Source organism: Phacochoerus africanus, chromosome 10 (genome assembly GCF_016906955.1).
Source record: "Phacochoerus africanus isolate WHEZ1 chromosome 10, ROS_Pafr_v1, whole genome shotgun sequence".
Taxonomy (NCBI): Eukaryota; Metazoa; Chordata; class Mammalia; order Artiodactyla; family Suidae; genus Phacochoerus; species Phacochoerus africanus.
Window position 1 is genome coordinate 38,373,408 of NC_062553.1, and position 17,210 is coordinate 38,390,617.

A 17,210-nucleotide genomic window follows, 5' to 3' on the forward strand; every position below is an offset into this window, starting at 1 on the left:
GAACTCCCTACACTTTAAAATTCTAAATCACCTTTAAAAAAGACCATTGACTGAATGATGCCTTTCCAATTTATAATTTTATAAATTATAAATAATTTTATAATAAGCCCTCATGTAAGAACTTACTGTTTCAGCATCTACAAAGACCGTTGGGCACTCGGAACACATCATCATCACTTCCAAGGAACTTTTAAATTTGGTACCAATGCGTTGCAGACTCTCACCAAGAAAGCTGACTGCCTCATTAGTTAGGTCTCCAAACTTTCTCTGAATTGACTATGGAGAAAACATAAGAAAAATGTTAGCATTTCATATGTGAGCATTTTTTTTCACCTTTAAGAAAAAAAGCATCATTTATAGTTAAAGCAACTTTTTATTTAAAAACTATTATTGTAGTGACATAGAGAATTCTCTAAACTGATCTGTCAATTCTTGTTTTTAGGTATTTCTTTAGGACACATGGTAATTTCTAAAAATGATGGAAGATTTACCAAACAGTATTCCTGAAAAAAGAAACTAATGATACATGCCATTTATCTTTCCATTCCTGCAATTTTTTTCATTAGGAAGGACAGGGAATATGTGCTCTGTGTTCTTGGAAATATAAAGTCCTCATACATCCTAGGAAGTAAGTAGCTCCTCTAAAGTTCTACCTGGGAGTTCCCATTGTGGCTCAGTGGGTTAAGAACCTGACTAGTATCCATGAGGATATGGGTTCAATCCCTGGCCTCCCTCAGTGGGTTAATGATCTGGCATTGCTGTGACCTGTGCTGCAGGTCACAGATGTGGCTTGGATCCCACATTGCTGTGGCTATGGCTTAGGCCAGCAACTACAGCTCTTATTCAACCCCTAGCCTGGGAAGCTTCATATGCTGCAGGTTCAGCCCTAAGAAAAAATAAAATGAAAAAAGGTTTTACCTGGAACAAACTCTCAGTAAAAGCAGCTTACCTTCCTTGGCTATGGGCTGCCATCTGACTTGACTTAAAGCCATCAAAAATGCATTAAGAGTAATATCTTTTCAAAACTCAAAAGAGTATTCATTCACAAAACAATCAGACATTGATTAACTGACCTATAGTGTGCATGCAATGAATTAGACTATCGATAGTATAATTACTGTACAAATCCTTAATGTGTACCTACATGTATTTATATGTAGTACTGATAGGGGGTCATTATGAATAATTAAAAAAAAAAAAAAAGCATGAGCCACAACCTCAGGGATCAAGAAATTTCTATCTCTGGAAAGAGAAGATAAGTAGAAGACAAAGTGACGATATAAAACCTACAGAATTAAATGTTCCAGTTAATAAGCATTAAAGAATTTCCAGGAGGGAGAGACTGCAGGTGGGAGTGGCGGGGAAAACTTCAGTGAGAATGTGTACTTTGCTGGGTCTTCTAAGATGGCAAAATTTGCTCAGGTAGGAAGGAAACGTGGCAGGTAGTTCAGAAAATAATGATTTAATGATTTCAATGATTTAATTTAGCATTTCTCTCCACCTTGGTTTCCTGGACTACAGAATGCTAAAAATATATCTATGTTATATTCTGTTGTAAGAATTATTTAATGTAAAACATTTAGCTTAGTGCCTAGCATCCAGTGAGGACTCAATACATGTTAGCTCATATTATTTTTAGGGTTGGAAGCAACTTTTGCTACAATTCATACAGGAAAGAAAATGTCCATGAATTTAACACTTTATGATAAGCTGCCTTATGACACTGACTGTAAACTCCTTGAAGGCAGGAATCATGGTTTATATTTCCTTGGTGTCTTAGAAGCTGCTTATTCAGTACAGTGCAGGCAATTTTTCAGATATTGGTTTGAAATTTAATTGCCTTGGGGAGATAGCTGTCCTGGTCATTGTATAATGTACCAGCAGCACTACAATGTCAAAGTGTAAATCTGGGGAGTTCCCATCGTGGCTCAGTGGTTAAAGAATCCGACTAGGAAGCATGAGGTTGCCGGTTTGATCCTTGGCCGCTCAGTGGGTTAAGGATCCAGCGTTGCCGTGAGCTATAGTGTAGGTTACAGACGTGGCTCAGATCCTGCATTGCTGTGGCTCTGGCAGCTACAGCTCTGATTAGACCCCTAGCCTGGGAACTTCCGTATGCGGCGAGTGTGGTTCAAGAAAAGGCAAATAAGACAAAAACAAACAAACAAACAAAAAACAAAGTGTAAATCTAAGTATCATTATCTTAGGGGAAAAATGTTTTTAAAGGAAATCAGTGGGAATGTTAATTTTTTTTTTTTTTGTCTTTTTAGGGCTGCACCCAAGGCATAGGGAAGTTCCCAGCCTAGGGGTCGAATCAGAGCTATAGCTGCCAGCCTCCACAACAGCCACAACAATGCTAGATCCCAGCCGCATCTGTGGCCCACGCCATAGCTCATGGCGATGCCACATCCTTAACCCACTGAGTGAGGCCAGAGATCCAACCTACATCCTCATGGATGCTAGTCGGGTTCGATACCACTGAGCCACAACAGGAATATTAAAATTTGAGATACTGATTTTAGACAAAAACCTATAACTTTATCAGGTAGCTGTAATACTCATTCAGAAAGCTTAAACCTCACTGACCTGAAAGAGCCGAGAAAACACGTGAAAAGTAAACACTGCACAGGACCCATCGGTGTCAGACAGCATCTGATTGACGTGGCATCGCCAGGCTTCTTCTTCGTCATCGTATGCAACTGGCTGAAAAGCGGCGATGATGGCAGAAAGAAATGGTGACGGCAGAGGCGATGTCTGTACTTCTGGAAAACCGTCTTGCTCTTCTTCATCTTGACTGTTAACACAAAGAGAATCATTACAGTGCTATCTTAAGTTCTATTCCCATTATTGCTGTGTAAGTAATGCAGTGTATTCTTTTTAAAGTCATCTAATAGATTATTTGTTTGTTTGTTTGTTTTGGTCTTTTTAGGGCCGCACATGCGGCATAGGGAAGTTCCCAGGCTAGAGGTTGAAATGGAGTTGCAGCTGCCGGCCCACCCGACTGCCACAGCAACTTGGGATCTGAGCCTACACCACAGCTCATGGCAATGCCAGATCCTTAGCCCACTGAGCGGGGCCAGGGATCGAACCTGCGTCCTCATGGATACGCGTCAGGTTTGTTACAGCTGAGCCACGATGGGCACTCCAAGATTATTTTTTACTTACACACATTGATTTAGAAAATGTACAACCATTTAAGCTTTGTAAGAAAGCATGAATATGCAGATTTTCTTATTCATTCTTGTTCTGTCTATGGAGCATCTTTGGAATTAGAAATCTAATTTCCCATGACTGCCTTAAAACAACCCAAGTCCTACAGCATGCCAGGCCTATAGAATACTTTCAGTAACTTCTATGAATAATACAGATTAGAATGGTTTCCTTTTAAATGGTCAATTTCTATTTGAACAAGCCCAAATTGACAATTATTATTATTATTAATTTTTTGTCTTTTTCCCATTTCTTGGGCCGCTCCCGCGGCATATGGAGGTTCCCAGGCTAGGGGTCTAATTGGAGCTGTAGCCACCGGCCTACGCCAGAGCCACAGCAACGCGGGATCCGAGCCACGTCTGCAACCTACACTACAGCTCACGGCAACGCCGGATTGTTAACCCACTGAGCAAGGGCAGGAACCGAACCCGCAACCTCATGGTTCCTAGTCGGATTCGTTAACCACTGCGCCACGACGGGAACTCCCAACAATTATATTATTATTTTAAAGATGATTTTTGTCATGTACTTTTGTATCAAAGGCTATATATAGGATGCTTTATGTCTTTTTTTTTAGGGCTGCACTCACAGCAGATGGAGGTTCCCAGGCTAGGGGTTGAATCAGTGCTACAGCTGCCAGCCTACACCACAGCCAGAGCAACATGGGATCCAAGCTGTGTCTGTGATCTACACCACAGCCCAAGGCAACCCACTGAAGGAGGCCAGGGATCGAACCTGTGTCCTCATGGATACTAGTCAGATTCTTTTCCACTGAGCCACAATGAGAACTCCTATTTGGTGCTTCATATGGGTTGTTTTCATTCAGTCTTCATAGCAACTCTGTGACAGTTAGGTACTATTAGGACTCTAGTTTTTTCATCAATGAGGAAGGAAAAAAGTTCAGTGAGGTTAAATGATATGCCGAGACAGAGCTAGAGTTTGAACCCAAGACCATGGGTGTGTGTTATAGGCCATGACACATCCCATGTACTTAGCAGTATGGCAGTTAACAGATCTGACTCAAAGAAACACAAGATCTGTCCATTTTCTTTGAAGAATTTCTAATCCCAACAGCCAGATCATGTATCCAAAAATGAGACAATGGAAAGAGATGTATTTGGGTTGGGCGTCCTTTAAAGACATGTGTGACTCTGGGTCTTAAAGATGAAGAAGTGTTTGGAGTCGGATTTCATAAAAAAAATATGTCAGGGTCTTAAAATTGCATGTGTTGAAATTTCTGCTGTGGTGCAGCGGGTTAGAAGAATGCTGTGTTGCTGCAGCTGTGGCTTGGATTCAATCTCTGGCCTGGGAACTTACATATGCTGCTGGTGCTCCCATTAAAAAAAAAAAAAAAAAAAAATTGCATGTTTCATATTACAGGGTGGCTCCACAAGGCTTGACAAAAATTACAGAGCAAGTCACATGGAAGAGAGGGATCTGAGATGACTAGGGGGAAACAATCAAAATGAAGCAGACACTTGAAAACTCACTTCGAATTCTACTTCAAGGAGTTCCCATTGTGGCTCAGTGGTAACGAACCCGACTAGGATCCATGAGGATGTGGGTTTGATCCCTGGCCTCGCTCAGTGGGTTAAGGATCTGGTGTTGCTGTGAGCTGTGGGGTAGGTTGCCGACATGGCTTGGATCTGGTGTGGCTGTGGCTGTGGCTGTGGCTGGCAGCTGTAGCTCCAATTTGATCCCTTGCCTGGGAACTTCCATATGCCATGGGTGCGGCCCTAGAAGCAAAAACTCCACCTCAAAAAGCTTAATTTCTAAAATGTCACTGTGGTGATTGAGTTGAGCAAAATGTATCCTACAAGCTTAAGTAGATACACCCTTATATTTTGTAATGCTGTTCTGTTTCAGATTTAGTACTTGGCCAAAGTCAACTCTTTGGCTTCAGCCTTTTAGAAAGCCAAACATGTGAGTATGGAGCCCTGAATCATTTCTGGCATCCTTGAACTTGTGTATGATCTGTGCATGAGTGACGCACAGGCTACGGTCACATCCACGTCAGTATGATGAACAAGACCTGTCACCAAGATTTGTTAATATCTGCATATACACTTTCACATATAGGTAAGCATTCTTGACAAACTGAGAGTGAAAAACCTCATGTGCTGTCTATGCTAAGAACTCTACTGGCATCGTGGCACAGCGGAAATGAATCCGACGAAGAACCATGAGGTTTTGGGTTCGATCCCTGGCCTTGCTCAGTGGGTTAAGGATCCAGCATTGCCGTGAGCTGTGGTGTAGGTCACAGACGTGGCTCAGATCCCATGTTGCTGTGGCTGTGGTGTAGGCCAGCGGCGGCTATAGCTCCAATTCGAACCCTGGCCTGGGAACCTCCATATGCTGTGGGTTTGGCCCTAAAATAGAAACAAACAAACAAACAAACCCCAAACTCTATTATCACTTGAAGTGTAAATGAAAAGCTTTTACTGTAGGAGTAAAACTCTGATATAGCTGATTACTAAACATTTTTTATATAACAATAATTATCAAAGGGCTTCAAGTTGTTGAATAGGGAAATAGACACACCAATGGAGAGTGCATTAAATGAGATGCCTTTGTAAGGAACATTATTTTGAGCCATAAATATTTATAAAATAATAAAAAAGCAAAACAGTAGGTACAGATATATCATAATCCTAATTATAAAACTGTGGTACGTAAGTTATATAACAGCCATGCACACTTTAACAGTTTTATGTAATAATTATTCAATTTCTTCAGCTCATGAGTGAAAAAAAAAGTCCTATTTGAGAATTCTTCATACTTTGTGATAATAAATTTTAAATGTGTGATGCATAAACATTTCAAAGGAGCCCGCTAACATCTGAAGGCTGTGAACATAAGAAATGATCACTTCCGCCCATTATATAAAGTCAAACTTTGAAATGATAAAATGACCACTGATAATAAAACTATAAAATAATTTTTGGACTATATTCCAGATTTGTTCTCTTATCACAGATGTTCACTCCATGTTTTTTTTTTTTTTTTTTTTTTTGTAGGGCCACACTCATGACATAAGGAGGTTCCCAGGCTAGGGGTCTAATTGAAGCTGTAGCTGCTGGCCTACACCAGAGCCACAGCAACACAGGATCCAAGCTGCATCTGCAACCTACACACGGCAACGCCGGATCCTTAATCCACTGAGCAAAGCCAGGGATCGAACCCGCAACCTCATGGTTTCTAGTCGGATTCATTAACCACTGAGCCATGACGAACTCTCACTCCATGATTTTGATGCTTGGCTCTGGCCAGGACCCAGTATCAGTGTAAACATTTGGCCATTTGGCCTTCGCTCAGCATAGGCACTTGGCGTACTTCTCAATGCAGGCTGCCCCTCACTATGCTCTGAGAATGGCCTATTTGTTTTGTCTTTCAGTGAATTCATACACCCACGGCAGTAACTCACTTTATCTTTAAAGATAACGACATTATGATTATAGACTAGAATACAGAGGAGGGGGAGTCGGAACTCTGGCACAGAGGATCATACATGGGAGATGACAGGAGAGAACGTGCCATGTCATTATTGAGTCTGTGACACTGTGTCCTCACCTGGACAGGCCGGAGAAATCCGCTTCCTCCTCTTCACATCGTTCGTCAAGTTCTTTCAAAGCTAAGGTGACGTCTTCTTCGCAGACTGACCCGGGGTAGCTCTCGGGAGCTGGAGGCTCCGGCGTGTCAGTTTCCTCTAAATCAAGAATTCCTTGACACACGAGAGAATCCTGCTGTTCTTGAATAATATACGATCCCTCCTCTTCGAAGGCTGTAAGAACCTGTTCCTCCTTTAATACTGAGCTTGTATCCTGTAAAACAATCGCATTTTTTCCAGACTTTAAAAACATTAAAAGAGAATTTTACCAACACACAATGAATGGCTCTTGGCCCTAATCTGCATCTGTCTTATTAGCCAGTCTTCATTTACACCGTTTAATTCTTGGAATTTTTGGAACCCTGATCATATAAAAATTGTTTTTTACAAAGTAGTTCCTCGACATTATCGAATTAAAATATATATCACCTATTACCAAATAGAAACATCAAGGAGATCTTTATGCCTTAATAGGATTTAGGTGTTTACGTAGAAATATATCCTTTGGTGAACACCCTCTCTCATCTATTTTAAATAGGTGTGGAAGGCTGTGGTGTGCAGCATCTTGATGTGGTATCTCAGTTCCCAGACCAGGGATGGAACCCCAGGCCCAGCGGTGAAAGCGCTGAACCCTAACCACTAGACCAATGGGAAACTCCTTCTCATGTATATTCTAATTCTACATAAGTAGAACTTTTTAAGTTTTCTCTTATTTGCAATGTCATTTCCTTCATTACGCTAGACCCTTCTATCCAGGGAATTCTGGATAGAAGGGAGATAATTCAAAATAGTTAACCCAGGGGTCCTTTGGGGCTACCCGTGAATCAAGAGGAGGTCCCGCATTGCTGTGGCTGTGGTGGAGGCCGGCAGCTACAGCTCCAATTTGACCCCTACCCTGGGAACTTCCAAATGCTGCGGGTGTGGCCCTAAAAAGCAAAAAGCAAAAAACAAAACAAAACAAAAAGAGGAGGTCCTGACCAGTGAGGAGGTTGCTGAACTGAAACAGGGAGGGCAGCCTTACAAGTACCTGTGAGCTGAACACTTGACGTAAGGTTTGCTCTCAGGTTGTAAGACCACAATCACTCATTCAGGTTTGAGTACTAACAATGCTTCATCACCGAGTCAGGATTCAGAAAACACTGGGAAATTTTAGACTGTTGTACTTCTTCTTCTTATTGTTATTTTTTAAGTTATTTCCCCAATAGAATTTATTTCCTACTGTACAACATGGTGACCCAATTACATATACGTGTACACATTCTATTTTTGCACATTATCATGCTCCATGTTAAGTGACTAGACATAATTCCTGGTGCTACACAGCAGGACCTCACTGTAAATCCATTCTGAAGGCAATAGTTTCTATCTATTAACCCCAAGCTCCCCAGCCACCCTGCTCCCTCCCTTTCGGCAACCCCAAGTCTGTTCTCCAAGTCCATGATTTGTTGTACTTTTCAGAATGAAATGAGCTTCAGACCCATTTATCTAAAAGAATGACTGCATTCTCCTAATCCTTAGCAAATGATGATGGAAATGTGCATTTTAAAGTACACTGGTGGTATTTCCTGCCTATCCACTGTAACATTACTGAAATAATGTTGCTGTGTGTCTGGCACAGAGTAAAAATTCAACAGATATTGGTTGAATGAAGGAAGTACTGCTATTGAAAAAGAAAAATATTTCTGGGTGTATATCATGATGTTATCAGCATCAGTGTGAATTTGCATGGACATCAGATTTTAATCTGGAAATAAGCACAAATGGTCTCAGAGTTTTAGGAATAAAGATCAGCTTCTTTCTGTACTTAGACTTCTTTCTGTTACTACTTCCTTGTACAGTAGTTTCTCTTAAATTTTTTTCTTTTATTAAAGCACAACTGATGGACAATATTTTTTTTTGAGAGTTGCAATGTTTATTTCAGGTTCTCTCTTGTTTTTTTTTCTTTGTATTTTTTTTTTTTCTTTTTTGCCACACAGGGAGTATGTGGGAATTCCTGGGCCAGGGATTGAACCTATGCCGCACAGCAGCAACCAGAGCCACAGCAGTGAGAACGCAGGAGCCTCAACCTGCTAGGCCATCAGAGAACCCCCTGATGGACAATATTGTACCAATTTCTGCTGTGTAGCAACTTATCTCTTTTTCACGGATTAAAAATAGAATTTTCCTTCTGAGTTATGAAAAGTAAGTGAAATCCAGAGCCCCTGACCTTAGACCAGCCTGGGTCTTAGTTTAGTCATCTGTAAAATTCCTGTATAAAATAAAGGATTTTGACCAGATCCTGGCCTGGGGGCGCTGGGATAAATTAATAAGTAACCATAATTCGTGTGCAAACCAATAATAGGGTAGGCCAATGGGCAAATGATAATAATATATAGTAGAGAATGGTAAGTGTAGGGTAAATAGAAGCAAATACAGAGGACTACTGGTTCTCAAAGATGGGAAAGGGCAGTTCCTGTCGTGGCGCAGTGGTTAACAAATCCAACTAGGAACCATGAGGCCAGGGTTCGATCCCTGGCCTCGTTCAGCAGGTTAAAGATCCAGCATTGCTGTGAGCTGTGGTGTAGGTTGCAGACTTGGTTCCGATCCCGAGTTGCTGTGGCTCTGGTGTAGGCCGGGAGGCTATAGCTCCGATTTGACTCCTAGCCTGGGAACCTCCATATGCTGTGGGAGCGGCCCTAGAAAAGACCAAAAAAAAAAAAGAAAAAACAGACAGGAAAGAGCACATCTGGTCAAGGCAATGGAGACTCATCTCTGTGAAGAAAACAGCACATAGTGAGGTTTGACAAGGATGGGGGAGCAAGAGTCTTATGGACTGAATGTCCTCTCAAAATTCACATGTTGAAACCCTAACCCTAAGGCCATGGTCTTAGAGGAGGGGCCTTTGAAGGTGTTTAGGTCATGAAGGTAGAGCCTCCACGGATGGGTTTAGTGCCCTTGTAAGAAGAGGCCCGGGAGCTGGCTTGTTCTTTTTCCACTGCCTGAGAACACAGCAAGGAGAGCTAGCAGGAGGAGGGGCCCTCACCAGACAGGGATCTGGCACCTTGGACTTCCTGCCTGCAGCTCTGAGACACACATTTCTATTTCTAGCTAAGAAAGACAGGGTTTCAGGGGAAAGGACTCAGAAGATATGGAGGGCACAGAGACATGGCAGGAGGACACAACGTGTTCTCAGGGAACACTGGTCTAGAGTCGGTCACCCAGGGAGAGCAGCAAAGTCCAAGTCTTCAGAGAATAGTACTTCATAAATAACAGAGTAACCATTCCTTCATCACGCCAATAGCTCATGTCTCCATCTGAATTTTTTTCTTAAAGATTGGGCCAAAAAAAAAAAAAAAAAGATTTCGCCATTAAAGGGGGAAGTGTTAATTAATTATCTGGAAAGACAGTTTGAGTAATAGTGCTAAAGGTATTTCTATGCCTAGAATTTTTATTGGTATTAGTTTTTCCTTCTATCTCAGTTTGAACATACCGTGTTGAAATAACCCAGACTTCTCAGTTTAATGCCTTCACTTTTCATCAGTGTACACCTGTGTTTTGTTGTTGAATAATAATCTGAAAATGGATGTTTTACCTAAAATTATGATTATGTAGGTTATGCTGAAATTTTCTAATAACACTTAGATTTCATGACAGCACTTTTTGGCTAATGGAATGGATTCCATTGTTATATGTGGATTGTTGAGAATCAAATTTTCTTGTACTTTACCTTATTATATAATGACATTCTCTCTCTCTCTCTCTCACACACAATCAAAGGTTCATTTCCTATAAGGAATAATTTCTGTTGTGTCTGAAATGGTATCTAAACTATTATAAATGCGAGAAGAAATCCCTCTGTGGAGGTTTCTTTGATAAACACAAGAACATAAATCCTGCCCAGAGCTCAAAAATATTTTGATATGTTATAGAGAAGGGAGGGACAAACTGAGCTCTGAAGTTTTTGTCATGATGTAGAATGCTTTAGCCTATTCTGTTTTATCTTCCTGATATTAACATAATTTAAAGGAAAAAATTCAAACATTTCTAAGGTTTTTTTCCCTGTAGTTCAAAAATATTTTGTCTATTAAAATTAATTGTATTCTTCATCTTAAATTGCTTTATAGCAATATATATTATATGAAACTCATATATAATTCTATATAATAGAGTTATGGTTTTATTTCAATATCTCAGTGTTTTCATACTTTTTTTTTCTTCTTTTTTGGCTTCACCCACGGCATAGGTAAGTTTCCAGGCCAGGGACTGAATCTGAGCTGTAGCTTCGGCAATGCTGGATCCTTAACCCACTGTGTCAGGCCAGGGATCAAACCCATGCCTCTGCAGCAACCTGAGTCGCTGCAGTTGAATCCTTAACCCACTGCGCCAGAGCAGGAATTCCTTCATACTTTTTTAAAGGGGCAATTTGAGTCACTTGACACTATTCTACACATTAGTGAAAAACAAATTAGGCCAACATATCCGATAGATACAAACTTAATTATTCTCTTGTGGACAGCCATTCTTTTATTGTCAATAATAAGAATTTTCATGTCAATGGAACTATTTCTAAATGAAATGATATGTTTTAAGAATATCTCCTTCACTCGCATTTGCCAGTGTCACAAAGTTTAAAGTGGTAATGAAATGCACTGCTGTAAAAGAAAAAAAAAACATAGTAAATTAAAGTGTTTTTCCTTTACTTAAAGTATCCTTAGGAAATTTATAGTGCCTTAGAAGTAGGTCCATTAGGTATTGCTGGACGAATGAATGTCTCATCTGAAATAACACAGCTTTCTATATATATATATATGGAAATACATATGAATTTCCAATTTTATCGCCAATAAATGTGAATGACTTCCAGGAGGTAGTTTACTCACTATTATTACAGCTATTTTAATAACCAAAAATAAAAGATTTCCCTGGGAGTTCTGTCATGGCTCAGTGGGTTAAGAACTTGACATCGTGTCCATGAGGATGTGGGTTCGATCCCTGGCCTCGCTCAGTGGGTTGAAGATCTAGGGTTGCTGTGAGCTGTGGTGCAGGTTGCCGATGTGGCTTGGACCCAGCATTGCTGTGGCTGTGGCATAGGCTGGCAGCTACAGGTCCAAGTCAACCCCTAGCCTGTGAAATTCCATATGCTACAGGTGTAGCCATAAAAAGAAGGAAAAAGAAAAAAAAAGAATTTCCCTGTTTGCTAACTAAATGAAATTAACATACACAACCATTAATCATTCTGCTTTTGTTAAAAGGTATTTCTAGCATCAGTCTGCTGTTTTCTCTTGTTTCTAATGAGACTGTCTTTTTACCCATAACATGCCATAAGCCATACCAGACACAGTAGATTAGATTATTAACTAGTAGCTAATACTCAGGTAACAAGCCTTCCAACCCTGAAAGGAATATATAATCTACTTAAGGTGCAGTTCTAAACACCGTCAGCCCCTCCTGTAAACATTTTCCTCTCTAAGCACTCGGTCAGTTCAGGCCCTTCCTCTCCTGCTAATATTCTTCTGGTTTGTTTCCTCATCTCAGCCTCCTCCAATCCTCCCTCCACACCTCAGTTGGAGGCTTTGCTAAAACAGTTGGACCGAAACCTTCCTGATGACAGATAGCAAGCTCCACGTGCCAGGTATAGGTACCAGAACCAACTTTCCCTTTGCCACAAAAAGAGCAAGATGGAAACACACAAACAAACGAAAAGCACTACTATTATCTTCTCTGTCTCCCTTAAGAGACAGTGGACAGTCTGAAAACAGGGTCACGCCTTAATCATCTTTCTAGCACCTAACGGAATGCCTAGGATCTAGTGAATCTCAATACTCTCTCTGTTGAATTGAATTCTCTAAACATCAGCCATACCAATATGAGCATTTAAAAAACTGCCCAGAAGTTCCCATTGTGGTTCAGTGGGTTAAGAACCCGACTAGTATCCATGAAGATGTGGGTTCAATGCCTGGCCTCGCTCAGTGGGTTAAGGATCCAGCGGTGCTGTGAGCTGTGGTGTAAGTTGCAGACTCAGCTCAGATCCTGTGTTGCTGTGGCTGTGGTGTAGGCCAGCAGCTGTAGCTCCAATTCAAACCCTAGCCTGGGAACTTTCATAGGCTGCAGGTGTGGCCCTAAAAAACGAGAAAAACAAAACAAAACAAAACCTGCCCAAATGCCTTCATTTCAGAACACATCTGCTTACCATAAATATGTACACTCTATCATCACCATAACAGGAATGTGAGATTGCAACTTAGATAATAAGATCTAATAACTAGGTTGGTCTAGATCTAATAACTGCATTAATTTGGTTAACACTGTGAAAAAATATAGTATTTTCTGAATACCAAGGCATAATAGTACACATGACAGAGCTATAGCATTAGTTTTTTGAAAAGTATCTATAAAAAAAAAAAAACTAAGAAAACTAATACTTACTTATTTTTGGTCAGTCATTAGCTTGGAATCTGGCTTACTTCTCACAGGCCTTTCCAAAAAACATAATGCTAGTAGTTCCAGAGGCTTTCTAAAAGGTTTCGTTTAACCAACTGCTAACACAGCTGGCCTGAGGTTTTCATCCCAATTACAGCACCAATCACAAAAACCCAAATACAAAGCAAAAAAGAGAAGAAGAAGAAAAAAAAACAACACACAAGCGGTCCTTCAAAGAAGGCACAGCACCACAGAAGATGCTCCCCATCCCCAGAGAAGCGCCTGTACATTAACTAAATCACATTCTGCAGCACAAAATGCTCATTACAAACACTCAGGGTTATTTTTAACCTGTAGGTTATTCCTTTAAGCCATCTTTTTTTTTTTTTTTTTCCTTTTCAATCATCAGATTTGACTATTGCACTCAGAGCAAGCCAACAGGTTAGAAATACTGGAAACAAATCAAATAAGTAGCATATCAGACGAAAATCCTTTCGAAAGAAACAAGCGAGGGGTGTAACGGATTGCTAAAAAGAGCCAAGATTGGCCATGCACCAGCCCCCACGGCTCCCCACCTCAGGCAGCTGGCTGTTAGCATTATCTAGAGAAGCTTCCAAACTTGGGGTTTCATCTCTGATTTGCAGCACTTCTTCTGTGGAGATGCTGCCAGTGGACTCTTGAGCCTGAAGAAGTAAATCAGGGTGCTCTGGCAGGGTGTCATCTGCAGCAGAATCATTGTTTAACTAAAAGGAGAGATGGTACAGTAAGGAATTCCTTTATGAGTCAGTGACGGTCACAAAGGTCATAAGAAACATTCTATGTCGTAAGATGCTGGGGCCATAGTTCTAAAGAGCTTCTCTGACTTCCTAAAATGACCTTTCCCCCTCAGTTCAGTCTATACCAGAATTGGTGCTGTGAATGCAAGCAGCTAACCCAGCGGCAGAAATGAAATAACCATTAACGTGGCTCTGTTTTTTACTTTTTATTTTTATTTTTTTTTTTGCTTTTTAGGGCTGCACCCACAGCAGTTGGAGGCTCCCAGGCTAGGGGTCCAATCAGAGCTACAGCTGCTGGTCTCCACCACAGCTCATGGCAACACTGGATCCTTAACCCACTGAGTGAGGCCAGGGATTGAACCCGCATCCTTATAGATATTAGTCGGGTTCGTTAACTGCCGAGCCATGATGGAAACCCTCCCAAAGTCCTGTTTTAAAGGAGAGGGTTGGTAATGACCACAACCACACGGCGTGTTGGTGGCATGAAAGAAAATAGTACACACTGTCTAAAGCCACCTTGGCCTGGCCATTCAACAGCACCAGCACTGCCAGCACTTTACCAGCAGACCCAATGCAATTAGCTGGGCCAAATTCAAGAGAGGCAGGTCAAAAGCACTTAGGTAAAAGTAATTGCAGCTGCTGTCCAGTCTTTACTCCAATCAGACCCCTAGCCTGGGAACCTCCATATGCCATGAGTGCGGCCCTTAAAAGCAAAAAAAAAAAAAAAAAAAAAAAAAGAATTAAGCAGTGCTGGTGTTTGCACTGATGCAGAAACCTGTGTCATTCAAGGCAGGTTGGGGGTCGGGGGGTGGGATGCTCTAAAAGCTCCCAGCCCAACCCAGCATTACCTGGAGAGAAGCAGCTAAGGAAGCAGCTAACTATCAAATGCTGGTTCTGCTATAAATAATAATAAAATGCTCCACTGCCACCACAAGTTTGTATTTCTGTTTCAGGGTGTGCATCCTACCCTCACGGAAATGAACATCGGAATATTGAGAAAGTCATTCCTAAGTTGGCGGTAAAGAGAAAGAGGAGACCAACTGTGTAGGAAAAGATCACGGTACCATCTGCGTGCGTGAGAGTATCTGGCTTGCTGTGAGTGCTGCTTCTTCTTCTGAGGACTCGTCCGTGTCCTCCTGGTTTGTTAGGTTCAGGCTAGGGGTGCTGCTGGAACACTGGTACTCCTGGAGCGATGGGGTGTCCCCTTTGTCAATACTGTCCAGTGAGCGCCTGCGGACCCCCCAGTTGAAATTGTCCATACTTTCACCCTGGAAAAGCAAGACATCATTTCTAAGACCTCAAATGCATGCTCATAAATATAGGAAATGTAACTACACCGGGAGAACACACACCAAGATGAAAATTACTTAATGCATCGTCATAAGCAGAGTTTCAATCAGCCCTTCAATTTCTTGAAACGTTTAAAACATCATTCAATAGTCCTAATATTTAAAGAGATCAAAATATTTTGGTTGATGACCTGCTTTAACCAAACAACTCTCTTGGCTTTCTCTCTTGTATGACTGGGGACCAACTAGAGCTACTACCTAGGCCATTTCTAGGCTAACACACAGACACAGATGAGACCACAAGGGCGACAAATACGTCACAGATGACAACAAATAAACACTCCACAACACCAGGCTGCAACTTACCTGCAGCTCCTGGTTGGCAAAAAGGAAAACACACAGAATTAGAAAGAACGAAGACAAACATTTAAATATACACTACACTTTTGGGGGAAATTCTTTGTGATTTCTCAGACCCAAAGACTGATTCAAGCTCTGGATTAAGCTCTGTGCAGGAAGCCAACACGTGATTCAGCTTACTTTTTTATGCAAGATATATTGTGAAAAAGTCAGAGACAGACACTTAAAACAACATTTCTATGATACATTCTGGCAACACAAACTTTAAGAAAAGCTCCGAAGTTTACATAGATTTAATACTGGATAGAACTGACTTAAAATACCCACATTCAGTTGACGACATATGGGTTCACAATTATTTTAGCCTCTAGGATGGTTCTGGCTAAACCCAATGGTCATTTTTTTTTTTTTTTTTTGCTACAAAGTACTTTAAAAATCAAGATTATAGTTATCAAAACAACCTTTGCCAGCTGCAAAAGGTCAACAGGAAATAAGACAAATTTCAATTTCCTGCCACTTACAGATTTATATAAATTATGTTTCTGCGATTCCAAGATGATCCTCCTTTTGTAAGGATATAATTCTTACACTCTTTCTTAAGCCCTGATGTGACGAATTACAGTGAGTTGGCTAGCAAAATATGACTGACGTGCATTTCTTTCCTCAAGAGGGATTGTCCAGAGTAAGAGGTGTTTAGATCTCTTTTTTTTCTTTAACAAAAGCAGGGAGATACTCAGTTCAAATTAAATTTAAAATAAAATAAATTTAAGATGGCAGTCAACTATGCAAAACTGATGAACAAAATCAGAGTTGCTCTGGTTGGAAAAGCTGGCTAAGAGCTCGGCCCATTGGCCCTTGGATCTTCCCCAGTTTCTCAGGTACTCTAGAAGCCCTAACACTCCGAAGGTCAGAGGTCTAAAGCCACCTTCCTAAAACATCATTTCAAATGTCATGATGTAGCATCACACATAATAATGACAACAGCCCTCCATATACACTTGGTGCATGGATGAATGTGCACCGTGGGCTTTCAAGGTTGGGGGATTATTTGAGAAGTTTCACATGATGAACTTCTTTGCAGAACAGATACTGACTCACAGACTTTGAAAAACTTATGGTTTCCAAAGGAGATAATTTGTGGGGTGGGGGGATGCGCTGGGGGTGTGGGATGGAAATACTATAAAACTGGATTGTGATGATTGTTGTACAACTATAAATGTAATAAATGCATTGAGTAATAAAAAAAATAATGCATTATTTAAGGGGAAAAAAAAAAGTTTCATCAGCAGTTGTGTTTTGCAGCCAAGTATTTCCTGTTACCATGTTCAAAGCCAGACTATCTTTAGGTTTTAGAAAATCTCTCATTTGATTTGGCCTACTTACGAGGCAAAAATTAGCTTCACCCTCCCCAAATTACTGTGACTTGAAGCAAAGACAGAACTACAATAAACAATTTTCATTTATTCTAAGGTTCTATTCAAAAGCCACATTTATTACTAAGAACACTTTAGAGTACTGGGTGAACTTGAAGGCATTTACAGTGTTCTTAAAATTAAAAAGAAGGCAAACAAA

General features: G+C 40.8%; 1 protein-coding gene across 5 annotated transcripts in view; it reads right to left on the bottom strand.

Moving 5' to 3' along the window:
• The window catches only part of FRYL (FRY like transcription coactivator), a 309,775-nt gene that overhangs the window by 23,730 nt on the left and 268,835 nt on the right, over window positions 1–17,210 (bottom strand). For all 5 annotated transcript variants that reach the window (XM_047799032.1, XM_047799033.1, XM_047799030.1 and 2 more), the window contains 5 exons: window positions 15,054–15,257; window positions 13,789–13,956; window positions 6,778–7,028; window positions 2,584–2,791; window positions 127–276 (listed from right to left, as the gene is read on the bottom strand). In XM_047799032.1, the coding sequence (XP_047654988.1) occupies window positions 127–276; window positions 2,584–2,791; window positions 6,778–7,028; window positions 13,789–13,956; window positions 15,054–15,257 (981 nt within the window). The remainder of the gene's footprint in view (window positions 1–126; window positions 277–2,583; window positions 2,792–6,777; window positions 7,029–13,788; window positions 13,957–15,053; window positions 15,258–17,210) is intronic.